This window comes from Miscanthus floridulus, chromosome 14, assembly GCF_019320115.1.
Source record: "Miscanthus floridulus cultivar M001 chromosome 14, ASM1932011v1, whole genome shotgun sequence".
NCBI classification, from domain to species: Eukaryota; Viridiplantae; Streptophyta; class Magnoliopsida; order Poales; family Poaceae; genus Miscanthus; species Miscanthus floridulus.
In genome coordinates, this window is record NC_089593.1 from 92,384,785 (window position 1) to 92,411,869 (window position 27,085).

A 27,085-nucleotide genomic window follows, 5' to 3' on the forward strand; every position below is an offset into this window, starting at 1 on the left:
TCAAATAGGAACTCAATTTTGATACCCAGTTTATAAACTAAGCGTTTTTTAGTTTATCAAAAATATCACATGTTTCTTCATTTGTGAACTTTGAATATACAGATATAATATATTAATGTTGCTAAAGTAATATGAGCATTACATATTTTTTTCCGGGAAGACTATCTTCAAACTTTATATCATAGCATCAGAGATCGCCTGTAGAAGAAGAAAATAAATTCTTATCATTTCGGAAATAGTAATGGTTATATGAGCAATAAGACACATATACTTACATTTCATAATGGCTTATACTTATATTATTAACATAGAATTTTCTCATATGATGAATGACTACATGGTTGATCACATGGTACATAGGATCACAACATCACGCACCGACACCGCCCCGGCCTGCCTCACGTCGTCGTCGTCGTCAGCACGCCGGCCCGCCTCACGTCATCGTCGTCAGCACACCGGCCACCGCGCCGACACGTATATATACGTCATTTGTATTCATATGCATTTCGTCCATGCGTTTCTATGTATACGGCGGAGCACCGCCGCCCTCGTTCACCCATGTGTACAGACATATATACGGCGGAGTGGAGCACCGCCACTCTTGTCACACCGCCCTTTCTCGTGCCCTAATTCGCCCTAGTACCGACGTAGTTCGTCCTAGTGTGGCGAATTGCGTCCGTGATCGAGGGGCAAGATTTAATAATGCATATTGTTTGTAGATTTTACGCATGTAATAAGCAAAGATTTGACGTACTATATATTGGTTTTGTTTTTTGAAGCTAGATGGCCGACCCGAGAAATATGGATGAGGAGGAGTTGATGATGAATTTGATCAACACTAGCACTCAAGTTGCCGGCGATGATGGTGCTAAAAAAAACATGCAAGAGGATGTAGATGACGGGAGTCAGTACTTAGCTCTTGAACAAGATGAGCAACAACATATTGGCCAAGTATATATTTTTTATTATTAGCTATATATATATTATCATATGTCTTATGTGTGCTCATGACATTAAAAATAATGTTTATGTTTTGTAGCCCTCTGGATCGACATCAACAACTACAACGAAGAGTAAAAATGTTCGAGGTCCCAAAAAGCCATTGGAGGGTCGCTTCATCATCTCGGAGTTCAATGTGGATACAGGAGAACCGGGGGGGCCGAATAAAATGAAATTTGTGCACCACTGTGGTTACCTTGTACGGGACCGGCTCCCGATTAGTACCCGTGAATGGAAGAAGAAGACCAATGCTCCTCATATCAGTTTTGTCTCCGATCGTGACAAGGCGTTAATTTGGAATGATGTCTTGGTACATTTCACGCTCCAAACAGATGATTATGATGATATAATAGATGGTGATGAATTGAAGGAGCGAGTTAGGGATTGGGCAATGAAGAAGATGGCCACCCAGTTTCAGACTTGGAAGAAACACCTATACACGACGTATGTCAAGAAGAACATAGCACCAGATTTTACTGTCCCAGGCCCGATCTCAAAGCAGAGGCCCTATTGGGATGAGTTTGTACAGTACAAGACTTCAGAAGAGGGTGTGAGTCGGGTGATAAAGAACCAACGTAATGCCCAACAGAAGACATACCACCATACCTTGGGATCAGGTGGCTACCCGACTGCCATTAAGAAGTGGAACAAAATGGAAGCAGACCTTCTTGCCAAGGGTATCAGACCAGAATCACTCGAGTGGGGAGAACGTGCAAAGAATTGGTTTTTCGCTCATGGGGGAACACTAGACCAGGAGACAGGGAAGTGCGTTTATGGCGCAAGACTGCAAGAAGCAGCAGAAAGATTGTTTTATGCTCAGAGAGCTGCTGCTAGTGGTGCGTTCAGGCCCAACAGAGAGAAGGATGAGCTGACATACGCCATCGGGACTATTGAACATGGTGGCCGAACTAGAGGCAAAGGAAGTGTCTCGTGGGAGCATGGATTCCCTCAGGACAGACCTTCCTACAGAAGTCGCCAGAGAAAGAAGGAAGAAGAGGCACACCGGCTCCAGAGGTTGGAGGAAGCGGTGCGTGAAGCACAGGAGCGGGAAAAAAACCTTGAAGCGAGAATGCAGGAGGAAATCAAAAGGCAAGTGCAAATAGCAGTGAGTGCAAGCAAGTAGGCATCAGAGCCAGGAATCAACATTAGCCAATCTGTTCAGTTGAAAAGCAGCTGCGCTTCCACGGAGATACCAAATCAAGGGGACACAGGACTGCGCTTCCCTGTGGATGACGTCACTGAACCTTGTACAACGTGTGAGCTACACATTCCGAAGGAGAATTCCACAATCAAGGTGGCTATCGGTCTTGTTAATCCTATCGACCGAACCAAGACACCAAGGATTCATGGGAATATAATCCAAGAAGGATATGCCACCATCTCGGTAGATAAAGCTGAAAAAGGTTTTAGTGATTTGCCTCTTGACATTCCTGGAGGTGATGGCGAGAAGACTCTAGGAGAAGCGGAGAAGACATTCATTCTATGGCGCAAGCGCTACATCATCATTCCAGGGATGTCGGCTCCACCTCCTTCTGAACTACCTCACCATAGGTACGTGCGGATGAAAACACTACATCATTAATTTGTATTGGCTTAAATAATTAACAATCTGCTCATAATAATATGTCATTCCTTTTTTTGTAGCAGATCCTCCCCCAACCTAAATCCAATTGTTCAATCGCCAGATCATCATAGTGCTCTGTACGATGACATTGTGTTGGAAGACGAGGCTGCATCCACACCCTCTCCAAGGAGGTCTCCAACGCCACAGCCGCCACCTCCAAGGAGGTCTCCAACGCCGCTGCCAACACCTCCAAGGAGGTCTCCAACGCCGCTGCCAACACCTCCAAGGAGGTCTCCAACGCCTCCCCCGCCCCCGCCTACCAAGAAGCCTAGCAAGAGGCCAGCCCCTCAAACGAAGAATCAGTCCCCGCCTGCAAAGAAAGCCACCGTGAAACCAAGGGCTATTCCCAAAATAATATCTGAAGAGAAGAAAGAAGGAACTGATGCATATAAAAAAGACATGTCTAGATTCTATGACAAACTTAAAATGAATCAAGAAGCAAGGAGAAACCCAGAGAAACCGTACTTCTTCGTAGCTCCGGATATTTTAAGAAAAAAGGTGACTTCTTACCAGCATCAACAGCGGGAATCTCGTAAGCCGTCCAAATCAACGTTATCAGACTATGACCGCACTCTCACCAAGTCAATTGAGGCGGCACAGAAAAAGAAGCGGGCAGGGAAAGGAGTTGCCCAACTCGGACAACAAGCGCACCAATCAATCCCCCCGCTAGTTGTTGGTAATGAATATGGTTCGAATTTAGGATTAATGCATCAGGCAAACATACCTCTGGATGTCGATTTGGATCACCTTGGTGAATTTCTTGATGAGACTGGTCTCGACCTTTACCAGATGTTTGGTGATGGAAACATTGAGAGTGCGGCGGAGGTTGATATTTGGAAGAAAAAATTTGTACTAGGCCAGAGTCTATACAACCCTCAAGCCTTATCTGATCTGGGGACGCAAATGTACCTGCTAAACAAGTGGTACATGCAGGCGTCTACCAGTGGAGACTTCTGCGTTGGTGTCAGAATTAGAGACGAACATTGGTTCCGTGGCGATGATGTTATGTATGTTGACTTTGCAGAATTTCATCAACTATGCCACCTTACCTCTCTGGACAAAGTTATCATTAGCTGCTATTGCCTGTAAGTAATAATTCTTTCGATCTATTATTAAACTCATCATATGTGTGCATATGCATATAAATTATCCTAACAAGTACTATATATATGCAGATTTACAATGACAGAGCTCAGAAAGGACGGCTGCAATGAAATTGGTTTTGTTGATCCCCATATAGTATTCAAAGACCCAATTACTCCAATGACTAATTGGAAGTCTGAGTCAGAGAGTAACATCATGAACTTCTTAGTGAACCAACGCCACAAGAAGGATATACTCTTTCCCTATAACTTCAAGTGAGTGTTAATCATGTCGATCATAGCCTTAATGGCTCATATGTTGATTCTAGTTAATTAATGAGTGTTATGCGTTATATCCTATAAACACATGCAGCAATCACTGGATATTGATGGACATCGATCTGGTGAAAAGTCACTTGATAATCTATGACTCGATGAGAAAACCACAACAAGACTACCAAGATATGATAGATATTATCCAGAGGTAATTTCGGGATCTCTAGCAACTATATATACACACAAACATGATGATTAACTATATCTGATGACGTGGCAAATTTTTTATTGGGCAGTGTTTGGAAAACCTTTATTGAGAAGCAACACATGGAAAAATGCAAAGCGCCACTGAATGTAATCCCATTGAAAGTAAGTCCCCTGAATCGCATCATCTTTATTAATTAAACATATAGCTTTCACCGGATCACCAGATTGGATGACAAATCTTTTTCTCGTAAAGTGGTGTCTGAGGCAGGAACAGGGGAACAACTACTGTGGTTACTATGTTTGCAAGTTTATCAAGGTGCTCTCCCAAAGAACTCCTACAGAGAGACTCAAAGTACGTTAAAAATACACTATATATTCATTTAATTATTATTATTGATTGTGTTACTATGTCTTTATATATATATATGTACATATATTAATTTATTTTCCTTTAATTCAAACCTGTAGACTCGATGGTTGGAGGAAAAGGTCATACGGCAAGACCAAATCAAAGCAATTCAAGAGTCTATAGCCGGATTTTTTAATGAGCAGGTCATCGATTCCAAGGGCGAGTTCTACTTCGACCCAACACTGCCATTGAAGCCAAGCTAGAGGATGAGAAGAAACTTGTTATGTCACAACAACTATAATGCAATCTTTTGTAATATATGCACATGAAATAATATAATGTAAAATACACATATGCATGCATGCATGTAAATATATATATGATGCATGCATATATATATATATATATATATATATATATATATATATATATATATATATATATATATATATATTTCTATGCTTGAATTGTGTGATTTAATACGTTCATTGTGCTTGAACCGAAACATACTATATGCGCATATAAATGTATAATTAGCAGCGTACAATACGACTTCGAAAACCTATTTTGAAAAGAAAACAAAAAAATGAAAAGAAAAGAAAAAAGAAAAAAACCTTTAGTCCCGGTTCGTATTACCAACCGGGACTAAAGGTGCCGGCCATCGTGGCATGTCAGGAGGCACCTTTAGTCCCGGTTGGTGTTACCCACCGGGACTAAAGGTCCTCCTTTAGTCCCGGTTCCTGACCCGGGACTAAAGGACCCCCCCTTTAGTCCCGGATGCTTGCTCCCGGGTGGGGAACCGGGACTAGAGGGGGTTCCCCACCGGGAGTAAAGCTCGGTTCTCTACCAGTGTTGGTGATGCCTGATACCTCCTAGGCGGATCTACCTACAAATGACCAAATTAATAGTTATACTTTTTGTCAATCACCATCCTAATTTAACTTAGAACTACCAAAATCCTATGCCTCTTGCCCTCTTCAAGGCAGCCATGGCCAATGTTTGATCTAAATGAGCGCTGGGTCACATTATATAGAGAGCCATGGTATATCGTATATGATGTACCTTCTCACTTTTAGGTATAGCATTAAACTCTGCACTTGGAAGCCGCATTGCACTTGTTAAACAAAATTGTTTTTTTGTCCAAATGGTATCCTTCTCTAATGTCCAGCGATCCAGCTTTGGTTCATATTTAGTCTTTCCGTTAGGTCATGCTGCGACATGCAAGTTTGCTTTTCTCCCTCAGCACAGCTTGGTGTGGCCCATAACGAAACTGATGCGTCGCAGCTAGCCCATCAATAGTTCAGCAAGCTAGCCCATCAATAGTTTTTAGGGGGCCCAAGCCCACTATTAGCCATGGAGGCCCAGCAGTACCAACATCAACATCTGGACAAAAGGGAGATAGCGGTTGGTCGTTGGCCCACCAACCAGTGGACTTGCCGATTTGACTCGCTGATCAAAGCAAGGAATTAGATGCAGCTGCCTACCCACCCTGCTACTGCTACTAAGGTACGTACGTAATGCTCGCAGTCTATCCTTGCTTTCTCCTCTACCCGGCCAGAATTGTTTCTTTTTCCGACCATATAAACCACCACGTACAAAAATGTAGTCAATCTACTTCTTCGTCAGTCAAGCTTCTGGACGTCCTAGCTTCCACCTTAACAATGGCTGCCATGCTCGCCCGCTCCTCGAGCCTCCTCCTCCTCGCCATGGCGTTGTGGACGTCGTCCTGCCTGCTTCTGCCGGCGGCCATGGCTGAGAACACCGTGCATCCCGCGTCGTCGTCGGCGGCGGCGGCAGCGCAGCCGAGCACAGCTGCCGCAGGCAAGTACCGTCAGCTGACTCGACTGCTTCTGCAGTTCTGCAACTCGCCTTCACCACTGCTTCACCGATGATCGGCCGGTGTTACCATCCATGCAACTTCGACGGAATCGACGGCGACTAATCTGTGTAAAATGTGATGCCTGCAGGCCCGACGACCACCGGCACGCTGCCAGCAGCATCATCGTCGTCATCCGCTCCAGCGGCGGCCGCGGTCCCACCGGGGACACCAGCAGCGGCGTCTGAACCCGCAACAACCGCCACCGCTGGCACGGCTCCGAAGAAGTTCCCGCTGCCGACGCCGCACGGCGGCGTCGAGCCGGACCTGCCGGCACCTCATGGCGGCGGCGAGCCGTACCAGCCCGCTGCACAGGTGGCGGGAACGCTGCCGGTGCCCACGCCTGACGAGCTGCCCAGCGGGGCCAGCCTCGGATTCGGCAGCAACGGGGGCCTTGGGTTCGGCGGACCCGGCGACGAGTGCTGCGGCGGCGGAGGAAACCGCTGGTTCGGCGGGCCAGGTGGCTTTGGACCCGGAACCTACGGGTACAATGGTCCACTCTACTGGGGGGCAGCGCCGGCGGCGGCAGGGCTTGGACGCGTCATCAACGTCGTCCTGCCACTCGCGGTGGCTTATGTTTCTGCAGCCATGTTCGCTTAGGTTTTGTTATTTTTACTACTATGAATAGTGATATTTGTATGTATGATTTCTCACAGAAATTTCAAGTTTATATATATGTACCGAGATTAGTAGCAGCGCCACGTTTAGTATACTAGCGGCGCGCAATAAATTAATTAATTAAAGTGGACACCTTGGTTTTGAGGTAAATATGAACCGTGCTACCTTTTGATGTCGATTGTCCCTTGAGCAATTTTCGAAGTTTCTTTTTATTCGATCAAGCTTGTTTTCGAAATAATGTACACAAGTGCGTACAGAATTACCACTCAGTTAAGCCGTTTCATGCATTCAGAAACGTGTTCATGTACAGCATTCAACACTTACTACTCTAAAATGTTAAAATTTCTAGTAGCTAGCTAGATATACCAATATTGCGAGTTTGGAACAACATTAAGATTTTGGAGCACTGCAATTCCAGGACATTGTGCTAGTTTTAGAGTTCTACACTGCTTTACAAATTTCCTCGATGCCTCCCACGCCTATCATCCGTGACCAACATTTTTCATGTCAGTCAAGCAACATATATAAGTAGACTATATGGTGGTGCAGCTCGTGGTGAGGTTGCATGCATGTTTTTGTGTTTTGAGATTGCTATATATATAGCGAGATGGTGGTCTATGTGTATATATAAATGCTACAGCAGGTCCCAGCAGGAGGAGTTTCGCTTCAGTATTTCTTTCCTTTTCACAACTGCAATTATATATACTTCTCTAAAGAGGAGCTATTCAAATGTGGGCAAGCATATTCAATTTCCGTGTCCACCATCCCTGCAAAAAACAAAGACTGGCTGAAAATAGTACAGTTATGTCACAACCAACCGAAGCGCCTGAGCAGATATGAGATGACCAGTATCTATCCCAAGTATGCGATTGCTTGATGCTATTAGGTTGGCAATTATAATTGCACTTGAAATGTGACAACAAAATGGATATTGTAGTAGAAAGAGTATAGCATGCATCATGCTATTAGTTTTCACATCTCAGAAGTCACTTCTCATCGTTGTCATTCATGTTGTGACCCTATAGTTTTCACTTCTGCAATTGTGTGCTTCCACTTATGTCGTCTGTCTTCACCTTTCCTAGAGTATCATATAGGCTAGTTGATATCATTGACTATAAGTTGCAAAAAACTATGTCGACCGTCTTCAGCATTGTTCTACTGCACAGATGACCGCAAAGAGCGGATAAGTTCAGGTTGCCAAAGTTTCGACTCAAATGCAATGGATTTCTCCCGATCAAAAGAAGCGATCTTTATTTCTCCCTATCACGACTTATAATTCTGAACACTTGTTGTAAGCTAAAACCTCGAGTGTGTTTATAATGATTGCGGATTGAAGCCTCTTTTTGAAGTATGACTGAAGCTGGAACATTATCTGATCACCTAAAAAAGTGCACTTGACTATGGTTTCAGGTAATTAAACTGTACTATTAGCTCTGTCCATTCTATATATGTTTTTAGTTCAATTTTATTAGGAGAACATTGTTTTATGAACTCCACACAAAAATTTATTTGTAGAGAGGTTTTGTATACACAAAAAAGGCCTAAAAATCAAGTGCACGCCGCGTAGCTTGAATTGGAGGCGGCTGGATATTATTTTCCAACAAGACTCTACATAGTACAAAAGCTTACGTTACAAAAGCTACGTGTAAGATCTACTCACCTCCATTCATATGTTTTCATGTCGAGCAACATATGCACAATACCAAGGACATGCATTGTGGTTGGTTATATGGAAGGATTGATTTGAAACTTGGAGTGATGGTAGCTAGTGTACCTCATATATATAGCTATGCAATTAAGGTGTACAGGGCATGAAAAAAAAATTACGGCACATCTATCTGCTTTTTTCTTTAATTCAAAGCTTCAAGGCGTAAAGTGTGGCCCAGAAAATTAGTCAGGAGCACCGCGAAATGTAGATAGCCAGAGCTACTGGTTGTATATCATACTCCAACATTCTAGCACGGAATGCAGTTGTTGTTTTTGGTTTAGGGCTCTATAACACTTGCGTGCACAAAGTTTCTTGTCAGTCTGCAAAAGTTCTGTCTACAGTGGGCCCCTCTACTGGGGGACGGTGCCGCCGGCGGCACAGTCGTTTAGACGGCAGCACTGTCCTTTAGACGCGTCGCCAACGTCGTGCTGCCTCTAGTGGTGGCTTGTGTTTCTGCAGCCATGAACAATAAATTTTAGCAGTCACAAAAACACTAGCTTAGAGAAAGAAACAGGTCAAGCCATAAAAAATGTTGACATCAACAAATTTTCAACAATTTGTTCTCAAACCATGTGTCTCATATCTCGTAAATTAGTATTCCGGGACGGTTAACAAAATCAAAACTATACCAATAATTTTTACAGCTCTTGGAGGGACTATTCATGTAGTAAACCATCTCAAGAAATGTTTGTTGCACACTGCAGATTTGGAACCTTTGCGCGGTTGACTTTAGGCGTGGTTTCTAAAGCCTACCATCCTTAGAAATGGTTCGGCAGCAGTGCTGGCCTCGAGGCCCGGGAGGATACAATTGGTTCGGCGGGCCTGGTGACTTTGGACCTGGAACTTACGGCTATACTTGGGAGCGGCGCCGTCGGCAGGGTTTGGATGTGTGACCAACGTCGTGCTGCCTCTCGTGATGGCTTATGTACGTTTCTGCATCCATTTTCGCTTAGCTTTTATTATTTTTACTACTCCAGTCATGAGTCCTGAATACCGATATGTATGAATGATTTCTCAACGAAACTAAAGTCGTATATATAGATTAGTAGCAGTGCCCGCCTTTACTATACTAACCGTGCACAATAAAATAAAGTGGACACTATGGTTTGAGATAAAATATGAATCGTGCGCGTAATATGAATTTTAGGAATATTTTAGAGTTTCTTTTTAGCTGAGGAAGCTCGTTTTTGAAATCTACACAACACTACAGGAAACTGGCTCTTTGCCGACTGCAATTTTCTTTGTCAACTGTTTTTTTTCGACACTCGGCAAAGAGGTCCCTTTGCCAACTGGAATTTCCTGCAGTCGGCAAAGCAGGATTTGCCGACTGCAACTCCGAAAGCAGTCGGCAAAGAACATTTCAAAAAAAAAATATTTTCTTTCTTTGCCGACTGCCGAGCTGGCGGCCAGTCGGCAAATAATTTTTGAAAAAATAATTCTTTGCCGACTGTCGAGGAACCAGCAGTCGGCAAAGCCGACCGTCAGGGCTGACGGCGCCACGTGGCTATGCCGACTGCTGGCGTGGCAGTTGGCAAAGGATTTGCCGACTGTGTGCCACGTGGCAGTCGGCAAATCCGCCTTTGCCGACCCAGGCTTTGCCGACTGCTCTTTGCCGACTGCCATGTGGCTTTGCGGTCGGCAAAGCCTTTGCCGACTGGGTTTATGCCTTTGCCGACCGGGGCAAGCAGTCGGCAAAGAGGCGTTTTCCTGTAGTGCAAGTACGTACACAGTTACCAGTCAGTTAAGCCGTTTCATGCATTTAGAAATTTGGACATATGTACAGTATTATTCAATGCTTACTCTCCGAATGAAATTCTTAAAATTCGTAGTAGCTTGGTACACCAATATTGAAGCAACATCTGTCTTTCCAACAACTGCCGTGGAGACATGTGGAGCTAGTTCTTGGGTTGTACACCGGTTTACAGATCCTCGATACCTCCCAAGCCTAGCATCTGTGACCAACATTTTCCATGTCAATCAAGCAACATATATAATTAGACGCAAGGGCACGGCGTTGTGAACACATCAGGTGGAACTATATATATTGGCAGAGATATGATGATATATGTTGGTGCAGCTCGTGATGAGGTTGTATATGCATACTTTTATGTTTTGAGATAGTGAGGGCATTGATGGTGGTGTATGTACATATATACATGCTACAGCAGGACCCAGCACTACCTCAGCCAACTTTTTCCGTGACGGCCAAATCCGTCAGGGAAGGTACTAAAAACCGTCAGGGAAAACTTTTTCTGACAGGTACCATCAGGGATGGCCCGTCAGGGATGAACTGACAGGGAAAGTCCACCTTCCCTGACGGAAAACCGTCACGGAATGGTTCCTGACGGTTACTGCCGTCAGGAGAGAGTTTTCCCGTCGACTTTTTTGTTTCCGTCAGGAGAGAGTTTTCCCGTTGGTTACCATACCATCAGGAAAGGTTCAAACTTACCCTGTCAGTTACAGTACCGTCTGGGAAGGTTGAAACTTACCCTGCCGGCCATCTCCCGTCAGGGAAGGATCAAACCTTCTGCCAGCCAACCACCATCAGGGAAATCACAATTTTAATATCGATAAAAGCTCATTCAACTATTCAAATCATTGATTAGTCGATCCTTTTAATTTAACTATGCATCCACACACCAACCAACATTAAATGTTACACTCAACTGTTTGATACATATAATTATTATTGAAGTCGTTTATACAATGTCAGCAAATCTTATGCTACATTCTAAAGGCCTTGCAAAATAAAGCAAACCCAAGTTGGAATGCTATAGTTCATGCAACCAACATGTAGAAAATAGAAGTTTAATTCCTACTTCCTACAAGCCCTTTGACAGCAATACACATTATCTGCTACACATCCATTCATCTCCATATCCTACATTCAAAACAAGATAAAAATAACCATTAGCAAGAGATCATGTCACAATGCTTATGAAAAACTTGTGCTTTGTTCCTCATGAGTAAGTTAGCAATGTCTTTCTTGGTTAGTAAAGCTCTCTTTACAAGCAAAAAACATCTACTAGATCGCAGGTACATGAACAAGTGATAATGGCATGATTGCATCAAAGTAGACACCTGGTGACTAGGAATTCATGAAAAAATGTGTTGTCTACTAAAAGCACCCCCCCTAGTTAGAAATAAATAACAGAGCTCAACAATCACAAAACAAGGAGTTACCTCAGCAGCTAACTGGACTTCACATATATTACTAAAAGTTCAGTCCCAAATATATTAGTTACATACTTGCTGATCACAATCCAATTCCACATGAGATGCATACATAAGGTAGCTTGTTAAAAGTTCCTGTAGGACAAAAGTTTAACTGGCTAGATCTCACAAGTTATTTAGCTAAATGCCTGAATCACATATGAGATTTCAGCAATGCTACTTCATCTAAGCAAAACTGTCTTTAGAAACAAAAGTGAACACGATAATATTTTTAGAACCAAAATTGCTCAGATTTCTATGCAGGAGTACTTGCCAAATGTAAATTCACAAAGGTGCATGAAAATGTTAACACAATTTATTCCTATATGTATGTATTAGGCACAGCTCAGTGAGGACAAATAGACTGCATATCTGTTCTGCGAATCAATGAAAAATGCAGCTGCCCAATAAAAATCCAGTGCTTATTGTTCAAATCAGTGTTCTAGCACCTCTACGGATGGGTGAATAAATTGCCTAAAACAATCTAAAAGTATTTTGTACTTCTACCAATCTAGACAGCTCCTTGCCGCAGGGAAAGAACTAGTCTGGGGCAACACAAAGTCATTTTCTTAGAGGGTTGCATTGTGGTCATCCTTGAAGTAAGAGAAGAAGTTAGTAGTCACAAAGAGAAATAAAAAGACTTAGGACTTAGGCTAAAAATTATATAGATATTCTGCTTGTGCCAATGAATGCCTTAACGATCATGAGTACTACAGTTTAGAGAAACAAAACAGTACCTTCATCAAAATAAAGCAGAATGTACTGCCAAGTCTGGATGAAAACTGGCCACAGGAATCTGTGTGGCAATATTACCAAGCAGCAATATATCAAACTTAAAGCATAAAGCTAGAGTGAATTAATGTGAAACCAAAAAAATGTAAGAACAATTAAAAACCATGATCCTGCTTCCATATATGCATGATAACAGTCTGTACTGGCATACAAGACAGATTAATTGTAACAAGCACATAATAGATTAATTCCCTAGCCAGTTTTCATGTGTACCATAGATAAACAAAGCCATGAAAGAAATATCTACAATGGTTTGGACAATCTAAAACACTGATGGATATGCTCCTTTTCAGAATAAGAAACATGCTGTTCTATGTTGGACAAAAATAATCAGTATGTACAACGAAGCATATGGAGCTTCTTCCCTAAAAAAAGTATATGGAGCTTCTTGTAGTTCAGAAAACTTCAACAAGATAGTGCACTAGTATAGAACCTATCTTTAAAACCACAATGTTCAGATTTAAAATATTGGCTGGATAGCAAAAAAGAGGATGTAGCGTAACAAATTAGATCGAAAATTAGTTGTAGAAAGGCATTATCTATTCAAACAATAAAAATACTTGCAACTATCTTCAAACTATGCAGATCTAGCCTTTTCAAACAAGGCATATTAAGACAATAAGCAAGCTTTTAGGTGGTACATATTTAACTTTTCCCTCACGTATATGGCCAGATACTTAACTGTTGAATAAGGAACATTGGAGATAGATCTCGCGGGGGTTGTGGTGCCTCCATATCATGGATCCGCCGGATCCCGGCATCTTCCTCCATGTGCAAGTATCTTGTGCGCGGCTGCAACGCCATGGACCTACGCGGGGAGGAGCAGGGGCTCACCTTGCTGGATCCCACCATAGAGATGCGAGGGGAGGACTGGAGGAGCAAGGGCTCACCTCGCTGGATCTAGGGGAAGTGAAGCCGCTGTGGACCTTGCCTGTGTTGTGCCACCCTTCGTTGGAACCTCGCCGTCTCATGGCTGATGGATCTGCCACATCCGGAACCTCTTCCATGACCGGCGCAGTGACGCATGACCCTGTGTGGAAGCAAATTAAAGGGAGAAGGCGTGAGAGGGAACAGAGAGAGGGAGCAAGGGGCTTACCTCGGACACGCATCGGCGGCGGCATCGCCTGCGTTGCGTTGTGCTCCGCCCGTCCATCGCCATCTTTCGGAGAGAGAGAGAGAGAGAGAGAGAGAGAGAGAGAGAGAGAGAGAGAGAGAGAGAGAGAGAGAGAGAGAGAGAGAGAGAGAGAGAGAGGGGAGAGGGCAAAGAAATTGGGAGATAGGAAGAGTCCGCCCAGGTGAAAGGATAAGGGTAGGGGATTTTTTTCACTTGCGCGGGGTGCGCGGCCGCCGTGGCCCCTTTGCGCGCCATTCTTTTCGTCCCCTCTCTCTGACACGTGAGCCATACCAACGCTGAAAGCGCGCGGGTCTGATTTTTCGGGGGTGCCTAAGTGTCCCTGACGGTGCGGATGCCTTCCGCTTCGGTTTTGCTCCACACGTCAGAGAAGGAGCAGCGCCCGTGACGGGAGGTCCGGACAGACGGGAGTACTCCATGCCGCAGGGAAAGAATTGGTCTGCGGTAGTGCAGGAGGAGGAGTTTTTCTTTCCTTTTCGTCACAGCGATTATATATACTTCTCTATACAGATGAGAGTGGTGTGGCTCATTGTGAGATCTCCAGCCTGCCCAGTACAATGTCATATTCATATCGTGTCTACCAAGGCTGCAAATGGTACAGTTATTTCACAACCGACCGAAGGCCAAACAAATAAGAAATGATCAGTATCTATCCGAAGTATGTGATTACTCACGGAAATTGAAATATATATAGGTGGACACATTTTTGTTTGCGATAAATATGAATCATGCTATATATATCTTTTGATGTCATTGATCGATCAGTCGTTGAGCAATTTGAGGAAGTTCATTTATGAAATGTACACAAGTACGTACACAAATTAGTCAGCTCTGACGTTTCATGTATTCTAAAACTTCTACATGTACATTATTCAACACTTACTGCCAAATATTGGTAAAGTTCCTAGCTAGGTACACCAATATTGGAACAATTTCAGCATTTTGATAGACGGCAATGACACAAAACTGAGGAAGTTCTAATGATATACACAGTTTTCCAAATTTCCTCGATTCCTCTTATGCCTATCATCTATGACCAACATTTTCCATGTCAATTAAATTATATAATTTGGCAGATGGGAGGCACAACATTGTGAAAACGCCAGGGGGCACTATGTTGGCAGACAGGATGGTGCAGCTGCTGATTCAGATAGGGAGATGTGGTGCTGTATGTATATATATACATGCTAGAGTAGGACCCTAGAGGAGTTACGCTTCAGTTTTTGTTTCTTCGCCACTGCAACTACTTCTACGGATGAACTTGGTGTGTCTCATTATGGGATCTGATCTACAGCCAGATCAATTTGGGCAACCATATTTGTGACCACCATGACCACAATACAAAGACAGAGACTGGCTGCAAGAAACATATATAAAAAAATTGATGAAGTTCATCCGCGATGAGTGTATATATAAAGCCAACGCAGAATCAACCCTGGGTAGCGACGACCTCACCTTGTACGGGGAGTCCAAAAGGTGCCCACAGCCCTGCTGCCCTGCTGCCGCTCAATGGGGTGCGGCGCTGCTGGCTCCCGCGGCATGGACACCTGTGAGTGGCGGAGCCCGCGCCCTCTAGGGCCACAAAGGCGTCGCCCCACCTCATCATCGGCCGAAATGCCACGGTAGCAGCCATCGCCTCCGGCGGCCGAAGCTATGGTTTCGAGCCCACGTGATGTTGTGCCGTCTTCCTCATCGTGTTCGTCGTCCCAAGTGGTGCTGCGCCGTTTCACCCAAGCGGTGTCCACTACTGGATTCAGGTTCTTTGCCAAGTGCATGAGGCACTCGGCAAAGGCTATATTGCACTCGGCAAAGCCTTTGCCGAGAGCGGCACTCGCAAAGCACATACGGCAAAAAATTGATCGGCCACTAGTAGATAACAGACCTTTGATCCTCGGCCAAAATGGGCTTTAGTCCCGGAATTTTTTTCCCCCGGAACTAGAAATACCTTTAGTCCCGGTTGGTGGCTCCAACCGGGACTAAAGGTCCCTGCCCAACGGCTACTGCGCCAGACAGAGGTGGCAGGGACCAGACAGAGGTGGCAGGGACCTTTAGTCCCGGTTGGAAGTTACCTTTAGTCCCGGTTGGAGCCACCAACCGGGACTAAATGTTCTCCCTTTATATATCGGCCGTCTCCTTCTTCCTCCCCGAGCCCGAGCTCAGCACATTTTGAAGCTCATTGCACTAGTGTTCTTGCTTCCTCCCTCCCTCCATTGTTCCTCCATCCATTCTTCGATTCCTCCGTCGATTTCTTCGATTCCTCCGTCGATTCTTCCGTTGTAAAGGTTACCAATCTCATACTCTTATTTTTCACCATTGTCTTATGCCATTTTGTTCACTATATATATATGGTTCTTTATTGTGGTTTTTTTTCATTTGTAAGCAATTTGAGCTCAAAATCACTTCAAGCTTGCATATTTACATGAAAGAAGGTTAAAGTATATATAAATATAAACTTAGAAAATAGTTAGAAAATTATAGCAAATCCGTACTAGTTGAACTTGCGGACCGTGTTCAGCTCGGCGAGCATGTTCTCTGCCGAGCGGTAACGGACGTCAAGGAGGAGCTTTGATTCTACGAGGGAGAGCGACAACGGTCGTGGAAGACCGTGTTCCCTTCCTCGTAGAATCAGAGCTCTTCCTTGACCAAGTACAGTGCTGTCCGGTGGAGAAATGCTCGCCGAGATGATCACGTAAGCAAGGTCAACTAGTACAGATGGTTATTTATTCACATGTCCCGATATCGTCGCAGTAGTCTGTCAATCACCGTACCTAAACGTAGTATATATAAATATAAACTTAGAAAATAGTTAGAAAATTATAGAAAATCCGTACTAGTTGAACTTGCGGACCGTGTTCATCTCGGCGATCATGTTCTCTGCCGAGCGGTAACGGATATCAAGGAGGAGCTTTGATTCTACGAGGGAGAGCGATAATGGTCGTGGAAGACCGTGTTCCCTTCCTCGTAGAATCGGAGCTCTTCCTTGACCAAGTACGGTGCCGTCCGGTGGAGAAATGCTCGCCGAGATGATCACATAAGCAAGGTCAACTAGTACGGATGGTTATTTATTAAAACATGTTTTTGAGCTATAATGTATTAAAAAATGAGTATAGAGATCTAGATAATTTTATAGTTTCTTAATTTTATTTGTTTATAAAAGGAGAAATTTATAGTGTATTAAAAAATGAGTATAGAGATTAGATGGCAACTGCTTCCGGGTCCTCGGCCTCTCATGGGTTTCCAAAGCGACTTAGGCCGGGCCTCCCTCTCATTCCATGCGGCAAGTGTCGTGATGAGACGAAGATTGTGATGGAGTACCGAGTGAAGAAGGAGGGTCCCAACAAGGATCGTATCTTCTACAAGTGTCCGGATCGCAATGTGAGTTATTTTATCGTATTTAATGATTATGGTTAGTTTATACCTATTTTCATGATGGTTGTGATTAAAGTTCTAATTTTTTGTTTTAATTTCAGTGGGATGGTAGTGGACGATGTTCAGGCTTCTACTGGGAGGAAGAGTATGTTGAACTCGTACAAAAATATCTTACACAACAGGCAGATACGGCGGCTAATGAGGCAGTGATCCAGCCGAAGAAGCCCAAAGATGTTGCACAATCGGGGGATCTGTCTATTTTAGTTGAGATTGGTCGCAAAATCCTTGTGCTTCTGAAATGTATTTTAGCTTTAGTTCTTTTAGTGGTAGTTGGGATTGTCTACATTGTAGCGATGCTTTCATAAATTTGTATCTTTTGTGGTGGCATGCATGTTGTATAAATAATTAATTATGATCTAGGTTTTAATATGATATGTATGTCATGTAATGCAGATGAGCCGTCATTGGATGTATAATGCTGATCGCCGCTCCCAAGAGTTCATTGACGCCGTGCATTCTTTGTTACGTGCGGCCGAGGCAAACAAACGCGACGGTTTCATGTGCTGCCCATGTGCCATATGTAAGAATACGGTGGAATATCCTTGCTCAAGGACTCTTCATTCACACTTGTTCAAGTCGGGTTTCATGCCAAACTATATTTGTTGGACAAAGCACGGAGAAACCGGTGTTGTAATGGAAGAAGGTGAAGAAGAATAATGGGACGACAATGATATTATTCCCGATGGTGCGTGCTTCAATGATACTGCAATGGGAGAAGCTGAAGAAGAGGTAGCCGTAGAAGATGAGCCGGCTGATGATCTTTCTCAGGTCATTCGTGACGCACAAAGAGAATGTGAAAGTGAAAAGGAGAAGATCAAGTTCGAGCGGATGCTAGAAGATCACAAGAAATTGTTGTACCCAACTTGTGATGCAGGGCAGAAAAAGTTGGGAACCACACTAGAATTGCTGCAATGGAAGGCAAAGAATGGTGTATCTGACAACGGATTTGGAGAGTTACTAAAAATCCAAAAGAAGATGCTTCCGAAGTACAATGAATTGCCCGCCACTACCTACGAAGCAAAACAAGTTGTCTGTCCTATGGGGCTAGAAATAGAGAAGATACATGCATGTCCTAATGACTGCATCCTATACCGTGGCAAAGAGTACGAGAAATTGGATGCATGCCCGGTATGCCATGCGTCGCGGTATAAGATCAGGCGAGATGACCCTGGTGATGTTGAGGGCGAACGTCCGCGTAAGAAAATCCCTACCAAGGTTATGTGGTATGCTCCTATAATACCACGCTTGAAACGTCTGTTCATAAACAAAGAACATGCAAAATTGTTGCGATGGCACAAAGAAGACCATAAGGTAGACAATATGTTGAGACACCCTGCTGATGGGTCCCAGTGGAGAGCAATCGACAGAGAATTCCCGGAGTTTGCAAATGACGCAAGAAACTTAAGGTTTGCTTTAAGTACAGATGGTATCAATCCTTTTGGAGAGCAGAACAGTAGTCATAGCACTTGGCCTGTTACTCTAAGTATCTACAATATTCCTCCTTGGTTATGCATGAAGCGGAAGTTCATTGTGATGCCTGTGCTCATCCAAGGCCCGAAGCAACCTGGCAATGACATCGATGTGTACCTGAGACCACTTATTGACGAACTTCTCATTTTGTGGAATAAAGAAGGTGTACATGTGTGGGATGAGTACAAACAGGAACACTTTGATCTACGAGCATTGTTGTTCGTAACAATCAATGATTGGCCTGCTCTAAATAATCTTTCAGGACAATCAAACAAGGGATATAATGCATGCACACACTGCTTCGGTGATATTAGAGGTGCATTCTTGAAAAAATATTGAAAGGTCGTGTACCTTGGCCATCGTCGATTTCTTCCTACAAATCACCCTGTAAGAAAGAAAGGCAAGCATTTTAAAGGGAAGGCAGACCACCTGACCAAGCCTCGCAACCGAACCGGTGAGGATGTACTTGATATGGTCAATGATGTGAAAGTCGTCTTTGGAAAAGGACATGGAAGCCAACCTGTTCCGAAAGACGCTAACGGTCACGCACCCATGTGGAAGAAGAAGTCCATATTTTGGGACCTACCCTATTAGCAAGTCCTAGAGGTCCGTAGCTCGATCGACGTGATGCACCTGACGAAGAATCTTTGTGTGAACCTGCTAGGCTTTATGGGTGTGTATGGAAAGCCTAAGGACACATTTGAAGCACGACAGGACCTGCGTTGTTTGAGAGAAAGAGACAACCTGCATCCAGAGAAGACAGATGATGGACGCCATTACTTACGTCCTGCTAGCTACACTCTAAGCAAAGAGGATAAGGAAATCATGTTTGAATGCTTAAACAACATCAAGGTACCATCTGGATTCTCCTCGAATATAAAGGGTATTATAAATGTGCTAGAGAAGAAATTCTGTAACTTAAAGTCCCATGACTGTCACGTTCTCATGACATAATTACTTCCAGTTGCATTAAGAGGAATTCTACCTTCAAATGTACGTCTAGCCACCGTGAAGCTATGTGCATTCCTCAATGCAATTTCTCAGAAGGCAATTGATCCAACTGATCTAGCTAAACTATAGAATGATCTGGTTCAATGTCTCGTCAGTTTTGAGTTGGTGTTCCCTCCTTCCTTCTTTGATATTATGACACACCTCCTAGTTCACCTAGTCAAGGAGATTTTCACTCTCGGTCCTGTGTTCCTACACAACATGTTCCCCTTAGAGAGATTCATGGGAGTCCTAAAGAAATATGTTCATAACCGTGCTTGCCCAGAAGGAAGCATCGCCAAGGGCTATGGAACAGAAGAGGTCATTGAGTTCTGTGTTGACTTTATTCCTGACCTTGACTCGATTGGTGTTCCTGAATCAAGACATGAGGGGAGACTAAGCGAAAAGGGGACACAAGGGAGGAAAACATATATTGGTATGGATGATGATTATTTCAATAAAGCGCACTACACAGTTCTACAGAACTCCTCTTTGGTAGATCCGTATATTGAGACACACAAGGATCTCTTACGATCCGAGTTTCCAGGGAAGACTGAAGCTTGGATTACGCGTAATCACATGGAAACTTTCGGCGGTTGGTTGCGAAAAAAATGTCAAGGTGATGAGAGCATCCATGAGCAACTATATTTATTGGCTATGCAACCATCATGGCATATCGTCACATACAAAGGGTACGAGATAAATGGGAACATATTCTACACAGTAGCCAAAGATAAAAGGAGTACCAACCAAAACAGTGGTGTCCGCATAGATGCCATAGACCCGAATGGGAATAAGCAGACATATTATGGACGCATAGATGAAATATGGGAACTAGAATATGCACCTACTTTGAAGATCCCATTGTTCAAGTGCCAATGGGTCAAGGTGACCGGAGGCGGGGTAACAGTAGACAACGAGTATGGAATGACAATAGTAGACCTTAGTAATATTGGGTACAAAGACGAACCATTCATCCTTGCCAAGGATGTGAATTAAGTGTTCTATGTCAATGATATGTCTACCAAACCAAAAAGAGGGAAAAACGATAATGACTCAACCAAAAAGCCAAAGCGCCACATAGTTCTTTCAGGGAAAAGAGTCATTGTGGGAATTGAGGACAAGTCGGACATGTCAGAAGATTATAAAAAGGATGACTGAATTCCGCCCTTCAAATTGAACAAAGACCCTAGTATCTTGGTAAATGATGAGGACACTCCATGGTTACGAAGCGATCATAACCAAGGGACATACGTAAAGAAGAATTTCACTGCTGTGCCCACTTGATAATATAGTGATTTAATGTAGTGTGTGTTTGAGATATTATGTAATAATTGTGAATTCAGATGTTTATTATGTGATGTTTCAAATTAAATCAATGTTTGATTTGGTGGGATTTCTCTCTCAAAAAGGTAAATTAGGATACTGAGTGATGAAAAATTAAAATATTAACGTTAAAATGATGTGAAAACAAATTTCCTGTCCAAAACCAATAGTTTTAATAATTTTAATTAAACACTACATTTTTTCATTAACGAAATAATAAATATTAGTTACATTATGTTTTATAATTCTAACAAAAAATAAAAAAAGTTTGGTTATAGATTTTTCCTATGTGCAATAAACAAAAAGAAAATCCATATTTTTAACAAAATAATTTTATGCCTTTTATTTAATTTACTATGTATTTAACAAAAACTATTGCATTTCTATTGTATTTAACAAGACTATTGCTTAAAACAGGCGGGAAACGAAACTGCAGCCCACCTTTACTCCCGGGTGGGAAGCCCACCCGGGAGTAAAGGTGGGCTGCAGTTTCGTGGCCCGCCAAAAAAACCCTTTACTCCCGGTGCGTGTTACCAACCGGGAGTAAAGGACCTTTACTCCCGGTTGGTAACACGCACCGGGAGTAAAGAGACCTTTACTCCCTGTTGGTAATACGCACCGGGAGTAAAGGGTTTTTACTCCCGGTTGGTGGAATTCTCTCTGATATATAACCTCCAGCGCCTGGCGCAGATCGATCCGCTCGTCTTCTTCCTCGTCGAACACCGCCGCCCTCTTCTTCCTCGCGTCGCCGTCCGTTCGCCTTCCGTGACACCACCGCCCTCTTCTTCCTCGTGCGGCCTCCACCGCGCGCGCCCGTGCCCGTCCTCCGCGCGCGCCTATGGCCCTCCACCGCACCCTCCTCCACGCCCGAGGCCCTCCACCGCGCCCGTGGCCCTCCACCGCCCCCGAGGCCCTCCACTGCCGAGCTCGAGGTGATATGTTCGTCGATCTCTTTGTACATTCTCTTTGTACATTCTCAGACGAGGCCCTCCACTGCCTTTGCTCAATAGAAGAATTTTTTCTATCTTCATAGATCAATGTTTGTTAACGAAATTTTATCCAAATATATTTATGTGGGGTCTTTTTTTTGAAGGATTTGTTGTAGGATATATAATGGTCAAATAGGAACTCAATTTGGATACCCAGTTTGTAAACTAAGCGTTTTTTTAGTTTATAAAAAATATCACATGTGATGATGTAAGCAGTTTTGGTTGGACTTGCATGCATGGCTACAGGCAATGAAGGAAAACTTCAACGTTTCTTCATTTGTGAACTTTGAATATACAGATATAATATATTAATGTTGCTAAAGTAATATGAGCATTACATATTTTTTCAACTTTATATCATAGCATCAGAGATCGCCTGTAGAAGAAGAAAATAAATTCTTATCATTTCGGAAATAGTAATGGTTATATTAGCAATAAGACACATATACTTACATTTCATAATGACTTATACTTACATTATCAACATAGAATTTTCTCATATGATGAATGACTACATGGTTCACATGGTACATAGGATCACAACATCACGCACCGACACCGCCCCGGCCCGCCTCACGTCGTCGTCGTCGTCAGCACGCCGGCCCGCCTCACGTTGTCATCGTCAGCACACCGGCCACCGCGCCGACACGTATATATATGTCATTTGTATTCATATGCATGTATATATACGTCGCGGAGCACCGCCGCCCTCGTTCGCCCATGCATTTCTATGTATACGGCGGAGCACTGCCGCCCTCGTTCACCCATGTGTACAGACATATATACGGCGGAGTGGAGCACCGCCACTCTTGTCACACCGCCCTTTCTCGTGGCCTAGTTGATCAACATTCGTATTATCGTTATTGTTAATGCTAAACAATCACACCAGGGCGAACCGCGCTGTTGATATCACCGACATGGTTCACCCTAGTCACCGACGCAATTTGCCCTCGGCCGTTTATGTATAGCCCTAATTCGCCCTAGTACCGACGTAGTTCGCCCTAGTGTGGCGAATTGCGTCCGTGGCCGAGGGGCAAGATTTAATAATGTATATTGTTCATAGATTTTACGCATGTAAGCAAAGATTTGACGTACTATATATTGGTTTTGTTTTTTGAAGCTAGATGTCTGACCCGAGAAACATGGATGAGGAGGAGTTGATGATGAATTTGATCAACACTGGCACTCAAGTTGCCGGTGATGATGGTGCTAAAAATAACGTGCAAGAGGATGCAGATGACGGGAGTTAGTACTTAGCTCTTGAACAAAATGAGCAACAACATATTGGCCAAGTATATATTTTTTATTATTAGCTATATATATTATCATATGTCTTATGTGTGCTCATGACATTAAAAATAATGTTTATGTTTTGTAGCCCTCTGGATCGACATCAACAACTACAACGAAGAGTAAAAATGTTCGAGGTCCCAAAAAGCCATTGGAGGGCCGCTTCATCATCTCGGAGTTCAATGTGGATACAGGAGAACCGGGGGGGCCGAATAAAATGAAATTTGTGCACCACTGTGGTTACCTTGTATGGGACCGGCTCCCGATTAGTACCCGTGAATGGAAGAAGAAGACCAATGCTCCTCATATCAGTTTTGTCTCCGATCATGACAAGGCATTAATTTGGAAAGATGTCTTGGTACATTTCACGCTCCAAACAGATGGTTATGATGATATAATAGATGGTGATGAATTGAAGGAGCGAGTTAGGGATTGGGCAATGAAGAAGATGGCCACCCAGTTTTAGACTTGGAAGAAACACCTATACACGACGTATGTCAAGAAGAACATAGCACCAGATTTTACTGTCCCAGGCCCGATCTCAAAGCGGAGGCCCTATTGGGATGAGTTTGTACAGTACAAGACTTCGGAAGAGGGTGTGAGTTGGGTGATAAAGAACCAACGTAATGCCCAACAGAAGACATACCACCATACCTTGGGATCAGGTGGCTACCCGACTGCCATTAAGAAGTGGAACAAAATGGAAGCAGACCTTCTTGCCAAGGGTATCAGACCAGAATCACTGGAGTGGGGAGAACGTGCAAAGAATTGGTTTTTCGGTCATGGGGGAACACTAGACCAGGAGACAGGGAAGTGTGTTTATGGCGCAAGACTACAAGAAGCAGCAGAAAGATTGTTTTATGCTTAGAGAGCTACTGCTAGTGCTGCGTTCAGGCCCAACAGAGAGAAGGATGAGCTGCCATACGCCATCAGGACTATTGAACATGGTGGCCGAACTAGAGGCAAAGGAAGTGTCTCGTGGGAGCATGGATTCCCTCAGGATAGACCTTCCTACAGAAGTCGCCAGAGAAAGAAGGAAGAAGAGGCACAGCGGCTCCAGAGGTTGGAGGAAGCGGTGCGTGAAGCACAGGAGCGGGAAAAAACCTTGAAGCGAGAATGCAGGAGGAAATCAGAAGGCAAGTGCAAATAGCAGTGAGTGCAAGCAAGCAGGCATCAGAGCCAGGAATCAACATTAGCCAATCTGTTCAGTTGAAAAGCAGCTGCGCTTCCATGGAGATACCAAATCAAGGGGACACAGGACTGCGCTTCCCTATGGATGACGTCACTGAACCTTGTACAACGTGTGAGCTACACATTCCGAAGGAGAATTCCACAATCAAGGTGGCTATCGGTCTTGTTAATCCTATCGACCGAACCAAGACACCAAGGATTCATGGGAATATAATCCAAGAAGGATATGCTACCATCTCGGTAGATAAAGCTGAAAAAGGTTTTAGTGATTTGCCTCTTGACATTCCTAGAGGTGATGGCGAGAAGACTCTAGGAGAAGCAGAGAAGACATTCATTCTATGGCGCAAGCGCTACATCATCATTCCAGGGATGTCGGCTCCACCTCCTCCTGAACTACCTCACCATAGGTATGTGCGGATAAAAACACTACATCATTAATTTGTATTGGCTTAAATAATTAACAATCTGCTCATAATAATATGTCATTCCTTTTTTTTTGTAGCAGATCCTCCCCCAACCTAAATCCAATTGTTCAATCGCCAGATCATCATAGTGCTCTGTATGATGACATTGTGTTGGAAGGCGAGGCTGCATCCACACCATCTCCAAGGAGGTCTCCAACGCCGTAGCCGCCACCTCCAAGGAGGTCTCCAACGCCGCTGCCAACACCTCCAAGGAGGTCTCCAATGCCTCCCCCACCCCAACCTACCAAGAAGCCTAGCAAGAGGCCAGCCCCTCAAACGAAGAACCAGTCCCCGCCTGCAAAGAAAGCCACCGTGAAACCAAGGGCTATTCCCAAAATAATATCTGAAGAGAAGGAAGAAGGAACTGATGCATATAAAAAAGACATGTCTAGATTCTATGACAAACTTAAAATGAATCAAGAAGCAAGGAGAAACCCGGAGAAACCGTACTTCTTCGTAGCTCCAGATATTCTAAGAAAAAAGGTGACTTCTTACCAGCAACAACAGCGGGAATCTCGTAAGCCGTCCAAATCAACGTTATCGGACTATGACCGCACTCTCACCAAGTCAATTGAGGTGGCACAGAAAAAGAAGCGGGCAGGGAAAGGAGTTGCCCAACTCGGACAACAAGTGCACCAATCAATCCCCCCGCTAGTTGTTGGTAATGAATATGGTTCGAATTTAGGATTAATGCATCAGGCAAACATACCTCCGGATGTCGATTTGGATCACCTTGGTGAATTTCTTATTAAGACTGGTCTCGACCTTTACCAGATGTTTGGTGATGGAAACATTGAGAGTGCGGCGGAGGTTGATATTTTGAAGAAAAAATTTGTACTAGGCTAGAGTCTATACAACCCTCAAGACTTATCTGATCTGGGGACGCAAATACACCTGCTAAACAAGTGGTACATGCAGGCGTCTACCAGTGGAGACTTCTGCATTGGTGTCAGAATTAGAGACAAACATTGGTTCCGTGGTGATGAAGTTATGTATGTTGACTTTTGCAGAATTTCATCAACTATGCCACCTGACCTCTCTGGACAAAGTTATCATTAGCTGCTGTTGCCTGTAAGTAATAATTCTTTCGATCTATTATTAAACTCATCATATGTGTGTATATGCATATAAATTATCCTAACAAGTACTATATATATGCAGATTTACAATGACAGAGCTCAGAAAGGAAGGCTGCAATGAAATTGGTTTTGTTGATCCCCATATAGTATTCAAAGACCCAATTACTCCAAAGACTAATTGGAAGTCTGAGTCAGAGAGTAACCTCATGAACTTCTTAGTGAACCAACGCCACAAGAAGGATATACTCATTCCCTATAACTTCAAGTGAGTGTTAATCATGTCGATCATCCTTAATGGCTCATATGTTGATTCTAGTTAATTAATGAGTGTTATGCGTTATATCCTATAAACACATGCAGCAATCACTGGATATTGATGGACATCGATCTGGTGAAAAGTAACTTGATAATCTATGACTCGATGAGAAAACCACAACAAGGCTACCAAGATATGATAGATATTATCCAGAGGTAATTTCGGGATCTCTAGCAACTATATATACACACAAACATGATGATTAACTATATCTGATGACGTGGCAAATTTTTTATTGGGCAGTGTTTGGAAAACCTTTATTGAGAAGCAACACATGGAAAAATGCAAAGCGCCACTGAATGTAATCCCTTTGAAAGTAAGTCCCCTGAATCGCATCATCTTTATTAATTAAACATATAGCTTTCACCAGATCACCAGATTGGATGACAAATCTTTTTCTCGTAAAGTGGTGTCTGAGGCAGGAACAGGGGAACAACTACTGTGGTTACTATGTTTACAAGTTTATCAAGGTGCTCTCCCAAAGAACTCCTACAGAGAGACTCAAAGTACGTTAAAAATACACTATATATTCATTTAATTATTATTATTGATTGTGTTACTATGTCTTTATATATATATGTACATATATTAATTTATTTTCCTTTAATTCAAACCTGTAGACTTGATGGTTGGAGGAAAAGGTCATACGTCAAGACCAAATCAAAGCA

The 27,085-nt window shown here is 43.4% G+C and overlaps 1 protein-coding gene across 1 annotated transcript; it reads left to right on the plus strand.

The window, feature by feature from the left end:
• Positions 1-6,168: 6,168 nt before the first annotated feature.
• Positions 6,169-7,175, plus strand: LOC136506178 (predicted GPI-anchored protein 58). Its single transcript, XM_066501298.1, has 2 exons — positions 6,169-6,358; positions 6,505-7,175. The coding sequence occupies exons 1-2, from the start codon at positions 6,199-6,201 to the stop codon at positions 7,011-7,013; spliced, it is 669 nt and encodes a 222-aa protein (XP_066357395.1). The 5' UTR covers positions 6,169-6,198; the 3' UTR covers positions 7,014-7,175.
• Positions 7,176-27,085: the final 19,910 nt, after the last annotated feature.